The sequence below is a fragment of the Hetaerina americana genome, unplaced genomic scaffold, assembly GCF_022747635.1.
Source record: "Hetaerina americana unplaced genomic scaffold, ioHetAmer1.1.p SCAF_16, whole genome shotgun sequence".
Classification (NCBI taxonomy): Eukaryota; Metazoa; Arthropoda; class Insecta; order Odonata; family Calopterygidae; genus Hetaerina; species Hetaerina americana.
Genome location: NW_027286719.1, coordinates 3,428,146 through 3,442,844, shown reverse-complemented (window position 1 = coordinate 3,442,844; position 14,699 = coordinate 3,428,146). Strand labels below are relative to the sequence as shown.

The following is a 14,699-nucleotide window of genomic DNA, read 5'->3' as shown; positions in this document are numbered from 1 at the left end:
AAAAAAACCACTTGCTACTCCTCCAAAGTTCAGGTCATTTTTGCCTGATTCTATCTCTTAGGACTTTCTTTACCCCCAGGTAGTACTCCATGTTGACTGTCTGGCCTTTAAGTAGGTATTTGTCATGTTAAACCCCTTTCGTATAAAAAAGCCAACTTCTCCTTGCCATTCGAGTGAAACTTTTGAAGCATTTTAGGGGCAGAGGGATGTTTCACCAATCCATTGTGAAGATTGTACTTTTGTTTTGATGTCGTATCCATAAACCCAAGACTCATCACTTGTCATGATCCTTGACAAGAAGGTTTCATCCTCTTCAGCTCGATCAAAGAGTTCCTGACAGACTTGAACTCTACGTGGTTCCTGTTCTGCTACCATCAGGCGAGGCAGGAATTTGGCAGTGGCTCGATGTATCCTCAATTTTTCAGCCTGGATTTCATAGCAAAAACCAATCAAGATGCCACCCTCTTCTGAGAGTTCCCTGACAGTCAATCGTCGATTTGCACCAAAAAGATCATTCACTTTCTCAATGCACAGGCCATCAGTTGACATTTAAGGTCTTCTGGAATACTTGTCATCTTCAACTGATTGCTGCCCCTTTTTGAACTGAGTATACAATGCAACAATGTGATAGGTTTCATAGCATCCACAACATAAGCCTTGATAATCAACTCAAACGTTTACGTGAAGAATCTACAAGGTTTCAGACAGAATTACACTGAACAACACTGCTCCTTCAAAGAGATCTCATTTCTGTGGATCCGATTTTTTGCCATACTCCATGAACACTCCCCATAAACGGCCATAACTCTTGGCTTGGAGACAGTTAGTCGGTAAGTCCATGGACGCAATGCCTCCCAGTGGATTTAAAAATAACCAACTGGAGGTGTGCTTCAAAGAGTTTGGGAACCTTTTCAACAGACCTCATGTGTATGATATTGTGTCATGACAATTTCTTCTTTTAAAGCCCCAAAAATTAAACCATTAATAGTTACTGCTGCCGCATCTCCTGCAGTTTTTTAGAATTTGTTTATGAGGCAAACTCTACCTTCACTTATCAAACCAACCTTTAAAATGATTACTAGGATCAAAGTGGTAAATGTTAAGTAGGCTCAAATAAATTTAATTTTTTTACCAAAATGAAATTTCAAACCAATTTGTGTAGGCTAACAACTATAGTATCATTTTTCATCATAAAACATGATTATTATCCTAAAATAGCTCATTCGTCACATGAACTATCAGATCAGCAGACCTGTAAAAATACTATGGTGAATTTGAGATCCACTGCTTGACAACATTCCATTAAATTCATTCAATAGCAAATGAGCTAAAACTGGGATCATTATGTTTTCTTAATGCTTTCCTAAAATAAAAATTCTGTTGTCCACTGGTTTGATATTGGCCCTGAGGATATATTCTTTATTACTGTTATTTAACTACTAATATACCAGTAATTTGTAAAAAATATAGCATAATTTTTAAGCACTGATATGAATGTACTTTTATATTAAGTCAGCAAGTTTCACCATTTAATGGTGTAACACTAACGCACCTAAAATGAAAGCACTGAGAGCACTTCCATTAATTTCTTAAGCTTGGCTGACAAAGCGTACTCCTCCTTAATCACCCAGAGGTCACCATCCTTCCCCACACACAGCTGTTGTGTTTACCTTCCTTTTTTAAGTTTCAGCTAAAGCTCCAGGATGTTCTCTCCTTATATACGAGGTTTGTCCAAAAAGTATCGCGAATTTTGAATTTCCACGGGTTAAGTATATTTGATTTTTTTTGTGGCGCTATGTATGTAACTTATGTCTCTCCCTTACGCTGAAAAGCTCGGCCATTTTGAACGTTCCATTAATTGTTGACAGCTGTTTTGCTGGGATATGTTTTGGCTTGCCTTCGATTTTTGCCAGTTCCAAAATACGGATCAAATAATCTGTATCAAATTTTGTGTGAAAAACGAAATTATGTGTCCACACGCATTCCGAATGCTGACTGTGGCACATAAAGAAGCTACCTTGGACCGAAGCAATGTTTAACAGTAGTACAAAATGTTCTCAGAGGTCCGAGAAGATGAGAACGACAAAGAGTGTGTAAGACGCCCGGGCACGTCAACAACAGACGAAAACATTGGTGAAGTGAAGAAAATAGTCTTGGCCAATCGTCGAATCACCGTTAGAGAAGTTGCCGAGGACCTAAACATATCGATTGCCATTCGATTTTCACCAATGATTTGGGTATGATATGGGTCGCCGCGAAATTCGTACCAAAACTGCTCAATTTTGACCAAAAACAGCAATGCAGTAACATTGCTGATGAGGTGTTGGACTGTGCCCGCAACAACCCAAATTTGCTCCATAACTGGTGACGACTCATGGGTTTATAGTTATGACATGGAAAATAACGCTCAATCATCCCAACGGAAGCTGCAGCACGAGCCAAGACCAAAAAAAGCACGCCAAGAGCGGTCGAATGTCAAAGTTTTGATGATAGTTTTCTTTGATTGCTGGGGCGGGGTGCATCATCAGTTCTTGCCATAGGGTAGAACGGTAAATAAGGAATATTACCTGTAAGTAATGCACAATTTGCGCAAAGATATCTGCCACAAACGCCAGGATTTATGGAATAACAAATATTGGCTTTTGCACCATGGCAATGCCCCTGCTCACACATCGTTGCTTGGGCACAAATGTTTGGCCAAAAACAACACACCAATGATGCCGCAGCCACCGTATTCCCCAGATCTGGCCCCCAGTGACTTTTCTTGTTCCCGAAACTGAAGAGGCCCATGAAAGGCCAACGCTATGCTACAATTGACGAGATAAAGACTGCATCAAAGGAGGAGCTGATAAGATCACAAAAAATGATTTTCTGAAGTGCTTCAAGGATTGGAAAAAACATAGGCAGTGTATAATATCTAATGGGGATTACTTTGAAGGGGACAAAATAGATATTCATGAATAAATAAATAATATCTGAAAAAACACATAAGTCGTGATACTTTTTGAACAGAACTCGCACATTTAGCTATGCAAAAATTTTTGAATTCATATTGACAAGATTAATCAAACATATGTTTGGGTTGATTACCATGATATTTATTAACAAACAATATATACCCATTTCATCAGGTTTCCAAGCTAATGTCATTACTAATCAATGAAAAAAAACAGTGCCTAGCACATGGCTGTGATAAGCAACCAATATGGCCTGGCAAGAGATAAGAGTTTGTCAGTCACAAGAAGCACTTCTCTGATAGCTGCCATGATGCCTCTGACAGGTGAGTAACAGCACTGTTTTGTGTATCAACACAGCTTCTCAATGCATATTATAGTGCCATTACACATGAGAAAGATAATACACATGAAGAGAAAACATATCATGATGGTATCACTGCTATTGTTGCATAGGCCTCCATGAGCAACTATACAAGCAAGAACTGCTACTAGAGTATGAGCCTCGCTGTTTAATGTAAGAAATCATTTTAAAAGTGCAATTTTGACTTAACCATACGCCATTCTGCAAATGTCAGCTTGGATGAGGACCTCAAGTATCAAGACCACTCTATTGTAAAGTCTAGAAAGTGATAATGCAGGATACACAGCACCAGCTCTGATGGAGTTAGCGCAAACACTGATTGAACAGTGAAAAACCATTTCAACAATTGCGCAACACCTCACTCTCACAAGAAGAGTATTTATTTATTTTCTAAGTATCACATATACACTCAGGAAACTTTAAAACTAATTAATGCAGACAAACACATGTCATCATTCCACAAGGTGAGCCAATCAAATTAATGCATACCCAAAATGCACCAAGATAACTGCTCACCTAGGTTATTAACAAGTGTAAATAATTTTCGATTTAACCGTTGTTGTGGCAAATATCCTTGCCAAATTAAGCAATAAGCAGTTGACATTTTTAATTATGCACCAACTACATATGCATAAGCACATTAGCATGACAGACACCTCATCTGCAAGGAGAAAATCCACATCACATGTAACATAAATGTTAATGTTGAAGTTTAGTGGCATTTCTAGCAACCTTGCATTGTCACTGCAAAATCTGGATAGATAGGTCAAGTAAAATACAATTGCTTCCAAACATTAAGTTAGTGAATGCAACAAATAACTTTGCCATGCTTTTTATAGTTGCACTTTGAAGGAATTAATATATCTAAGAATTCAAAATTTTAGTTTCAATAAAACAGGGTCACATGATATCAGTAACAAAAATTTACCATAAATCAGTCACCATCCAATTTTCAATACCATATTCCCACCCATGCTGAAAATATTATCATAGCTTTACATAAAAAATTAGAACAGGATAGCCAGCCCTTCGGGTTAGAGGTAGAAAAAGAGACTTCAGAAATACCTGCCGTCAACGATTACCACTAAAAGCCCTGAACAAAACCAGCATTTAAGTTTCAGACTCTGAATAGGATCACACATTTTTATTTTGAAGTGCAGTGCATCGAGCTTAAGATGGAAACTTTGGTCCACAAGCTAGGGAGGGAAGGGGGCCACTTTGGATATGTAGAGGTCAGGCATGTGCACGAGTGACTTTAAAAGCCTGGAACAGCATACATTATACCAATGGCCACAATCACACCATGCAAAACATGATTAACTTAGTTGAATGTGTTCAATCATTGCAATGAGGAGATAACAAAGCAAAAACAAAATTTCTTTGGTTTTACAAAAACTAGTTCACCTTAAAAGAGTAAGAGTGGGAGGGGGAAATCTTGAGTAAGTTTTACTGATTGGGGTGAGATGCAAAATAAATGTAATGCAAGGCACCAGAGTTAAAAGCAGAACACGAGACATGGAAATGACAACGAGGGAGGTTGGCAGCATTTCCGTGTCTTGAGAGAGCATGGAACCGGGAGGGAGGAAGCCCATTCCCACGAGCTGACCTCCTCCAACAGGGTCAAAGATAAAGCTTCGTTTCCTCTACACTTTCACCACATCCCACAGCATGCTTTATCAAAGCTGCCTAGCACATCCACTCACTGCATCCAGTCACTCCACTACTCTTTCAGCTAGGGATACTCCAGTCTAGTCCAGCCATTCTAAGAAGTTCAAGCAGCTCAAAATTGGGGCAATGATTTACGGGGAGGTTGCTCGTAGCAAGTGACTGGGTTCAAATGGAGTGGCAATGGAGGAAGTAGGAGGTAAACCACAGCATGGCTTACCCGTAGTTGGCATGGGCAGCACAAATCGGGTCGGGATGGCTTTGCCGAGAGGGCTCCTTTTCTTCGAGGTTTTCAGGAGCTTGTCGCCAGCCTCCAGCAGAGGCGTGGCCGGGGCAGCAGGCCGGGGGATCGTCTCCCTTGGGGGAAAAACATTCTTGGAGGAGCACCCAGGCACCACCACCACCTCACTCTTCAGCAAACGCCTCCTCTCCAGCTCAAACTTCTTACTCTTCACGGCTGTTTTGACCAACTTTGACGGAGACATGTGACACAAATCAGACGATTTATCACATCTCCCTGAACTTTTTTGCAGCCTTAGATGACCCCTTTCTCCAGAGCTCGACACCAACAACAAAGGGTGGGAATGGCTTTGTCTATGGACCTCCTTCCGGGGGGACTGTGGCCTTTGGTTCATGGTTGGGATACTTGCCCCCAGTGCCATTTTATGGTGTTGGATTTTTTTTACCTTTTGCATGGATGACACTACCGATGGCTTATTGGCTGAAAATCGGTTCACTGGATCAGGTGCCGAGTCTTTGACATCCACAGACTTTGGTTTTATTTGCTTCCCTGCCCTCCTTGCATTTGCATAGTTTGGGATGGATCTCATTCTACTCTCGGATGGAGTCGTGAAAAGGTGACTTAAGCCATCAAAAAGTCCCTTCAATTGGCCTTTGTTGGCATTTAATTTGGAGTAGACACTCGATGATGAGGATGATGAAGATGATGAGGAATTCAGCTTGTCTTCCCAACTACTTTTACTGCCTTCAGCAACATTGGCCTCCATTGTGGATTTACAGCCAATTTTTCTTGGGTCATATGCAGTGCTATTATGGCCATTACTCCCAACCAAAGTGCCAACATGCACACCATCATTCCTTACCAATCTCCTCTGAAGGGAGATTCCACCCAAAACTTTGGGGATTTCACAACTAGAAGATGGGCAAATTAATGGATTGGGAGGCATGACTGTTCTGAAAGGTCTAGCAGGACGAGAAAGAGAGGAGTCAATACAACTGATGGCAGAGGAGGATGGCTTGGGAGGAGTGGTGGATGTGGATTGTTTTGAGTCTTGGGTGGAAAAGGAATTGGCCCACACTCCTTGGCTGCCTTGACTCAGAGAAGAGGAGGCGGCGTGTTGGGAGGGAGCAGAGTCGGTGCTAGGGGGGGCATGATTCATCCTGCTGCCCCCCCCAGGCCCTCTGACCACCACCCCACCGCCCCCTCGGCCAGCACACGCAGACACACCCAAAGGCAACTTCCCCATTGACTGGCCATTGTTGCCAACCACTAATTCTCGCTTTGGACTTGAATAGAAAGCACTTAGACGAAAAAACTTTTGTTTCTCTTTTGAGATTTTATCACTTTTTTCCTCCAACCTTCTGGGCTTGCGAAAAGTGCTACCTGTCCCAGGACCACCACAAATCGACCGATAAAGGAAGGAAGAGTTATTACCCTCTGAGCCCGAGCTGCTGTCATGTTGCCTCTTCCCTTTCTTAATCCTATGCTCCTTGGGAACGCCTGAACTTGGATATGACCTGAAAGTAAAATTCAATTGTTTAGTTCCAATTCTAGATGTTTTGGCAATGGTTGGGGACAATTTTAGAATATGTACCTTAAACTGCGATAGCTTAAAGTATTTATTAAAATGGAAATTTGAATCAGGTGGTGGAAAAATTCCATTAAACCAAATCTGAAGGTATTACAACAGTGATAAGCTGTTAAGTCAAAAAACATGGATTACCTTACTCATTTGAAACACAATTCTTGAATCATTCATATTCATCACGAAACAACATATACCAAGCTACACATAACAGTAGGTAACATAAATGAAATCAACTTTTGACAAATGACTTAGACATAATAACTGTGCGAATTAACGCTTTAACTTCGCATGAATTCGCCAATGATTTCACATGCACTTAATTCTAATACCAGATTGATTTATTATGTGCACTTAAGTTTGAATCCCACTACAAGGAAAACACCTGCACTAATGTTAATGTAATTTACATCAACATTGACCAAATTAATATTCCCATTATATGAATATAAAGAAAATTCAAAATAGAATTTATCTGATTTGCCATATTGTGAAGTGATTGAAAAAGCAGTACTTCTAGCCTTTGCTAGTCATGCTGCAAGGTTTGACCCGTGTAAAATCTCAAGTATTCATTAAAAAACTCCACAACATGTATAAATTAGATATCTGGAGTTGTTCAATGCAAGAAAACAGATTTTTAAAACAATGCCTTACTAAAATATAAGAATTGCCTTAACTACAGAAAACACTAGAAAAAGTTTTTTCATGTTTTCTAATTCACAAAAATATGTGAAATAATATTCTCTGCTAAAAAAACACAATCCAACATCCTATTTAACAATAAGGCCCACTTCGACTCCTTATACTTCCCAGATTTCATTTAATCTAAAACCCCTACCCCAGCCCTTCCTCCCATACCTAACATTCTCCCTTCTATCACAGTCTTCAACATTCCATCACCAATCAAAATGCATCCATCTTTCTCCTGCCTCCTTTGGATTTCTTCTATCCCCTCTCCTATCACGCTTAGCAATTCTTCCTTTGTTTTACTTTCGGTCCACTTCTCCATCCTTCTCCACACTCATATTACAATCCAATCCAATCTACACCTATCATCCTGCTTCAATGGCCATGCTTCCATACTGTACACTACTTCACTCCACATCAATATCCTGACATACACAGTAGATAAAAACTGTTCCCATGACATCTGTTTAAGGGGTTATTTTATAATGGCATGAATTCGTCACTGGGTGAATGAGTGAAAAGGCACTGCCTGGGAAGCAAGGCTGCCATTTGCATGGTGCTCCTTTCTCCCATTTTCAACCCTCGACTAACAAAATTTGGAACTATGAAGAGATAACAATTAAAGGGCACATGAGTCACTACTTAAAATGTGTTTTCCAGTTTTTGTGAATGTACTTATTACTCAGTCTTAATCCCATTGTATCTGTGCATGCATAGAGTAGATAAAAATGCAGTCATCATTTTTGGAGTCCAAAATGTCCATGATTTTGTGTGCAATATGTTCCTTTAGAAGTGAAGGGGAAAGGTTAAGGGATTCTGAGGCATCAAGTACATCATTGTCTGAATGCCTTCAAATTTCTCCCAGATCACTGCAGAATGTAAGTGCTTCCATGATGTCTTGATGTATCTTCACAGGCAAAGAAGCAATGTGGAACATGGGAGGCAAAATATTTGACCCAATGACATCACAATGGGCATCATTCATGGGAACATGCACGAGATGATGGGAAATGTATGTCCACAGTAAAGCTTCGTAATGTCACATGCCAAAATCAAGACTTTGTTACTATATGTATCAAGATACTACAAAAACAATAAATTTATTTTCCCCCCTCCCAAAGATGAGAAAATGATATTTCACATTTTGAATAACTTTTTGTGAAAAAAATAAGTTTTCAAATTCTATTTCCATGCATGAAACACTTCCAGCTATCTAATTTACAAATGTTGTGGTTTGAATGAGTGATTTAGACTTTACAAAGGCATTGACTTGCACAGTGGCTAGGATAGGCAAAATATTGACACTTTTTCTATTCACTATTCAGTTGCACAAATTAGGGGAATTCTATTTAAATTAATTATCTTTGCAATAAAATAGTGAAAATAGAAAGAAGGTAAATATTACGGTACAGTTCAGGCGTTTTCCTTCGAAAGGAACTCAAACTTGAGTACAGATTACAAAAATCCATTTTTAACCTTAAAAGATGCCTTAAATATCTACAAAAGAGTTGTTATTGTGTACCTCTACTCATCATAAATTTGAATTTTTGTCACTTGGTATTTTATGTACATGTTACAAAGAAATAAACAGTTATTCCATCTGGTTTTAAGCAAGAATCTGAGAAATAAGTACAATGCTTAACCCTTTGCATACGGTTGCTTTTTTCTCGATTGCCTTAGTCTACTCGGGATTCAATTTTTTAAATACCCCAAATTAGCTAAGCGTGGCACTAGAATGAAAAACTGGAGTTTGTATTCATACAAACTTATTTATTTGGATTTTTTTACATAATTATTGATAACTTTATTGATAAACCATAATTTAAACTCTATAATTTTTCACGATATGATATTTTTGGAAGCATTCACCAACATGAAGACCTGGTTTACATTCACACGTCTCACAGATATATATCGCCTCTCTTCTTCCTCCTCTGATTTTTTGGTCAGAGCAAACCGCACAATCTTTATGTTTTTTGTTAGGGTCAGGTGTGAATATATGGAGTTTTCCATCTAAACGTTGCTCTATGTTCGTGGATGGTAATCTAACCCTGGACGTTTGTGTACCATCTCGGAATTCTCCAAAGAGATTGTGTACTAGTTTCCTAACAAATTTCACATGCGAGATCGGTTTTTCATTTTTTCTTTGCTGGCATTCTTAATACAATATAAATGAATTGACAACACTGACCTGAAGCCCCCGGAAAAACAATTTACGCCACCATTTTAGAGTTTTCCTCATGAAACAGCTGCTTTCTAGTTCTTTGGAATACTTATCCATCGTGAGGAGGAGAAAATCATTCAGAATGAGCAACTACTAGCTGGCAAAGCATTCGTCCAAAGGGAAAGCATCTGTTGTAAGTGAACCCTCTGTCATTAGGGAAAACACCTGCGTTATGCTTCTAGAAACGTAAGTAAACCTCAGAGACTAAGATAAGGAAGGTTTTTTTACCACAGGAGGATGATGCAACCTCAAAAAAGCACGACTCCAGGAAAAAGTCTAAGGTTCGTGTTTTACTATGAATATAATAGATCATATCTTGGGCCCTCCTACTCATGATTCCTGACTATGCAATAGATAGGAAAAGAGCAGGCAGAATGTTTGATGAGACAGCGGACACTAGGAAGAAAAGGAAACGAAAGAGTCAAAACTAGAAAGCAATGAACTAAGGATCAGCTGACTGAGGTAACTTTACATTCTGGCGATCTTTTTTCAGGCACCGATAATCTCTAAAAGACATTGCTTTACATTTAGCTGACTTCCAAATAATAAAAAGCAAACAATTCAAATGAAAAAGAAGTTACAACACAGTAAATAGATTACAAAAAACATCTGCGTAGGCGGTGGCATCCTTTGGGAGACTGCATTTATGTCGACGACGACATCATGGGTCGATACTTTTCATTTATAAAACAAGCCATGCTATTAATTAAGCTTTAAGTTTCCTTTTCCTTTCATGCAGATGATTACAAGAAAAGTTATTGGAAAAATAGACAAAAATCCCAATTCCTCTCACGGTGAAACTCCGTGTCGAGTGTGGCTCGATATACGAGCTGCTGCCGTTACTAACCATGTCGAGTCACACTCAACATCCGAGTGCAAAAGGTTAAGTGTAGCGTATTATATAACAATGGCCCCCAATAAATGTTAACAATTACACAAGAATGACTTCTTAGAGAAAATTTCCTCCGGTGAACTGATAATTCATGGACTTTGGACATTTCCCTTCAGACAATCCATTAAAGCCCCACTTTTACAATGAAGGCAGACCAACATTCCATTAGTCCGACAGTTAAATGCTATCCTTTTGATATACACATTACACACGCCATGTTTCAAGTAAATCAGATTATTACAACCTGGGGCACAAGCGGATGACAACTTACAATGAAATTGGTGAAAACATTTTTTCATCAATTATAAAGTAAAATTGTAATTATACTTCACTCTTTTCCCCCATTTTCTGCATTTCAGGAATACTGAAACATTTATACACACCCATTTCTATGTAATAACTAATAAAATATATATTATCATCACTTCAAGCTGGCAACCCAGTGAAGAATTCCCGTTCTAATTTTCTCAATAAATCATGCAAGCTCTATTTCCTAACATACCCTTTCATTCACTTTTCAGTTACTTGGATCAGAAAAAATTAAATTTGTCAAATTTGATTGTGTGAATAAATCTTTGGCAAACCATAAATACCAGTTGTTACTATTACCAAGACAAAATGCAGCATGTATATCATTATGGTGTCTTTTGCACCAGGATACTTTTCTTTATGCCTTTTACAACTTCACAAGAGCATGGCTTTTGTTTTAGTAGTATTTAGGGGAGGCAACCGACAGCTGAGGTCATTTGCGCCATAGGGGATGGACAGGAAAGGATGAAGGGTGGAGAGAAACCCGGCGTCGCTATTAGCCTACTCTTTACGAAAGGCGCCAAGGGGTCCGCAGTTTAACGTCCCATCCGACGGACGGCGTACTCACTCAAAGTGCCCTCCACAAAGCACCTCAAGTAGGGATCGAGATACCTCTGAAAAATATTCAACACCGCCGGGATTTGAACCAGCGCCCTCAGGGTGGGAAGCCAGTACGTTAGCCCCCGCACCATCTCGATCCCCGGCTTTTGTTTTTCGTTGATTAATTGATCATGAGTTATATGAGAGCTATTTCTTCCTTACAAACGTCATTGATAATTAGCAGAGCTAAATGACCGAATATCAGTGCCTATATTCCTTCCTTATTGCCCTAAAAAGATTGAATTAGTTCCTAAAAAATTTGTTCCCACTATAAATCTAACAAAATGATCAAGAATGAAAAAACGGATAACATTCCTTTGACCAATGCCAGGCATAACCTTGGACAACACTTCAAAAGTGGGTGTCTGTCAGACATGCTCGGCACTGGAGTGTTCTCGAAAACACAGGGCGGCTCTTCCAGTTATCTACTCAAAACTCATTGCCACACATGAATCATAAGGTGCCAATATAACTAATTCATTCAGACAAAGACACCAAAAGTCAGTTACAGACATCAAATAAGATTTGGGAAGGTCTTCACAACTGTTGCTGAAACCATTAGATCCTGGGCACAAAAATTACAAGTCCTGCATGGGAGCGGTAGCAGTCAATGGTGTGGGGAACCAAACTTGAACATAAAAGAGCACCACCATAAAAAAACTACAAATATCTTCTTCAGCATTTTCTGAGAGGCAAGATGTGATTCTTGATTTTTCAGGTTATATTTGGCACTTGTCATGTCACGAGCCTTTCATAAACTCCTCGGACATTATTAAAAGTATGCCTTACAGAAGCATCTTCTATTAATATATATATATAGAGCTTCAGAGATTTTATGAGGGTTGCTGCTAAAGATACACTAAAACTAAGAAACTAGAAATAATTTTGATAACTATATTTTCTCAAAATACTTGCCATGACATTCTATGCATTTTTGCATTCTCATTAACCACTTCTTAAAACAGTTTTACCACTCATTTGCCTCGAGTTCTGAAAGTTCCCTTTTGTAGGCGTCAATGGCTTCTGCAAGGCTGGAGAACCTCCTTCCAGGCATGCGATATTTGACTCTAGGGAGCAGGAAATAATCACAAGGGCCAGGTCAGGACGGTAAGGTGGGTGAGTCTTTCATTTGACCTCTATGGACTCCAGAGACTGAATTCTAAGGTTGGCTGTGTACACAGATGCATTGTCATGGAGCAGAACAATTCCCTGCAGTCCTGTCTTCAGCTGCCTTCCTTTAAGCTTTCCAGAAACTTTAGGTAGACATATTTTTGTGAGCCACAGAGCAGCAACTTCTTTGAAATCCTTGCTGGGAATTAGTCAGGTAAAATCCATACAGTCGACAAGTGCTTATTATCAGGATGAAACTGATAAATCCACATTTTGTCACCAGAAACTAGGTCAAAAACGCGTCTAGAAATGCCTCTGTCAAATCTTTTCAATATTTCTTTGCACCACTCAATGCAGATGCACTTTTATGCCTCTGTCAACGCAAGAGGTAACCATCAAGATGAAACTTTCCTGACTCGAATATTTTTGTGCAGGATTTTGGAAACTGCTGCCGATGCAATCTGTAGTAACACTTCAATATCACATGGTTGTTCCCGTGCACCAGTTTTTCCACAGCAACGATGTTTCCCTCAGTCAATGCAGTTGCCGGATGCCCGCTCCTCATCTTTCAATGAAGTTTGTTCGCTTCTTAATTCTTGAAACCACCAAAACAGTTTTGGATGGGAAGGAGGAAGGTCATCGAAGGCCCATTGCAAACTATCAAGGCTTTCAGATTCATTTTAACTACTTTTTAAGTCATAAAGAATCATTGCACGAAAGTGCTCTCTTTCTGGCTCCATTCTCACAACACCCGCAAGCCACATTAACAGAAACAAAGGAAGACCGCTCAGCAACAGCGATAAGCCAAGCGAGTTGCAACTTGCATGCATTACTCTGAAAGAACGCTGCTGTCAGCCCGCTTTCTTGGAAAGGCAATAATAGACTGCAACATAGTCTGTCTCAAAACTTTCATAGCGACTCTTGCATAATCAACTCTTGCCTGTAGGCATGAGTTGATTATGTTCACACTGTTAGTGCATTAACCACGACCTGGACCCCCTAGCCTGATGTGTGAATCTAAAATGCGGGTAGGCTTAATACTGGGTGAACTCGACCATCACCAACGAATCAGACCTTCAGGTTGATCACTGTGTAAACAGTTAATTAGTTTTTATCATCTGAAAATCAAAGGGCTACTTAAACCATATTTTTAAAATTAATTTTGGTAACAAATATTTCATGAGTACCTACTTCAGGGAAAGAGAAATAAGAGTCATTTCCTGATTTTAAAGCCTGAATTATAATTCTTCCATGACTCAAATTGCACCCTGACTACCCTTACTTGGATTAAGAGTGCCATCATATGTGTAGAAGACATGCTTGATTATCTGAGGATGGTAGGAACCAATAGTGAAGAATCAAATCAATCATATTTCATTGTCATTAGAGAGACAAACTGGTTATTCTGACAAGGAGTCACTAATTCAGCCTTTCCTTTATAAAACACCATAGACACTGGGCATCGTACTATTTGGTGAAGGGCACACGATTAAAGAAAATGATAATTTTTTTGTGATTTTTTGCAAGTTCCTTTTATTTTAGATTTTCCATGATCCCATAAAATTCCCAGACATTTCCAGGTGTTCCAGATAGGTGGCAGCCCTGAATTTTGGGAGAAGATTGCAAGATAACATTTGGAGCATTGGCAAAAATGTTGAAAATTTCAGTGGGTTCCACCCAAGCATGGGTAACAGAATAACTGCTCATAGGGAATGTTAGTTGGCGGGGAGTTCTGAGATTGCTAACATAAGGGCAACAGAATACTTGTATGCAGGATTGTTTGCAGTTGAAGTTGATAAAGGGAAGACAAACAGCTTCCTTCAAGGCTGCCACTGCAAATAATACTTGGCTACATCATTTTGATCCAGAGAGCATACATCAAATATGCATGACGGAATCTTCCGCATCCATAGCAACAAAAAAAAGTTGAAGCGGTGGCTTCTGCTGGGAAAGCTTGGGTCATATCATTTTTCAATATTTAGGGAATGGTGAACCAATATACAGGGCCAGTGCACAACTGTAAGTGGTGGATAGGCCAGGGATGTGTTGACAATTCTCCATGGCCGTA

The 14,699-nt window shown here is 39.4% G+C and overlaps 1 protein-coding gene across 3 annotated transcripts in view; it reads right to left on the bottom strand.

Moving 5' to 3' along the window:
* Positions 1 to 14,699, bottom strand: part of LOC139686984 (histone acetyltransferase KAT6A-like) — a 161,454-nt gene that overhangs the window by 83,920 nt on the left and 62,835 nt on the right. For 2 of the 3 annotated variants that reach the window (XM_071584035.1, XM_071584036.1), the window contains exon 5: positions 6,659 to 6,741. In XM_071584035.1, the coding sequence (XP_071440136.1) occupies positions 6,659 to 6,741 (83 nt within the window). Of the gene's footprint in view, positions 1 to 5,203; positions 6,409 to 6,658; positions 6,742 to 14,699 lie in introns of those variants that run through there. The other variant, XM_071584037.1, reaches the window with a different exon arrangement.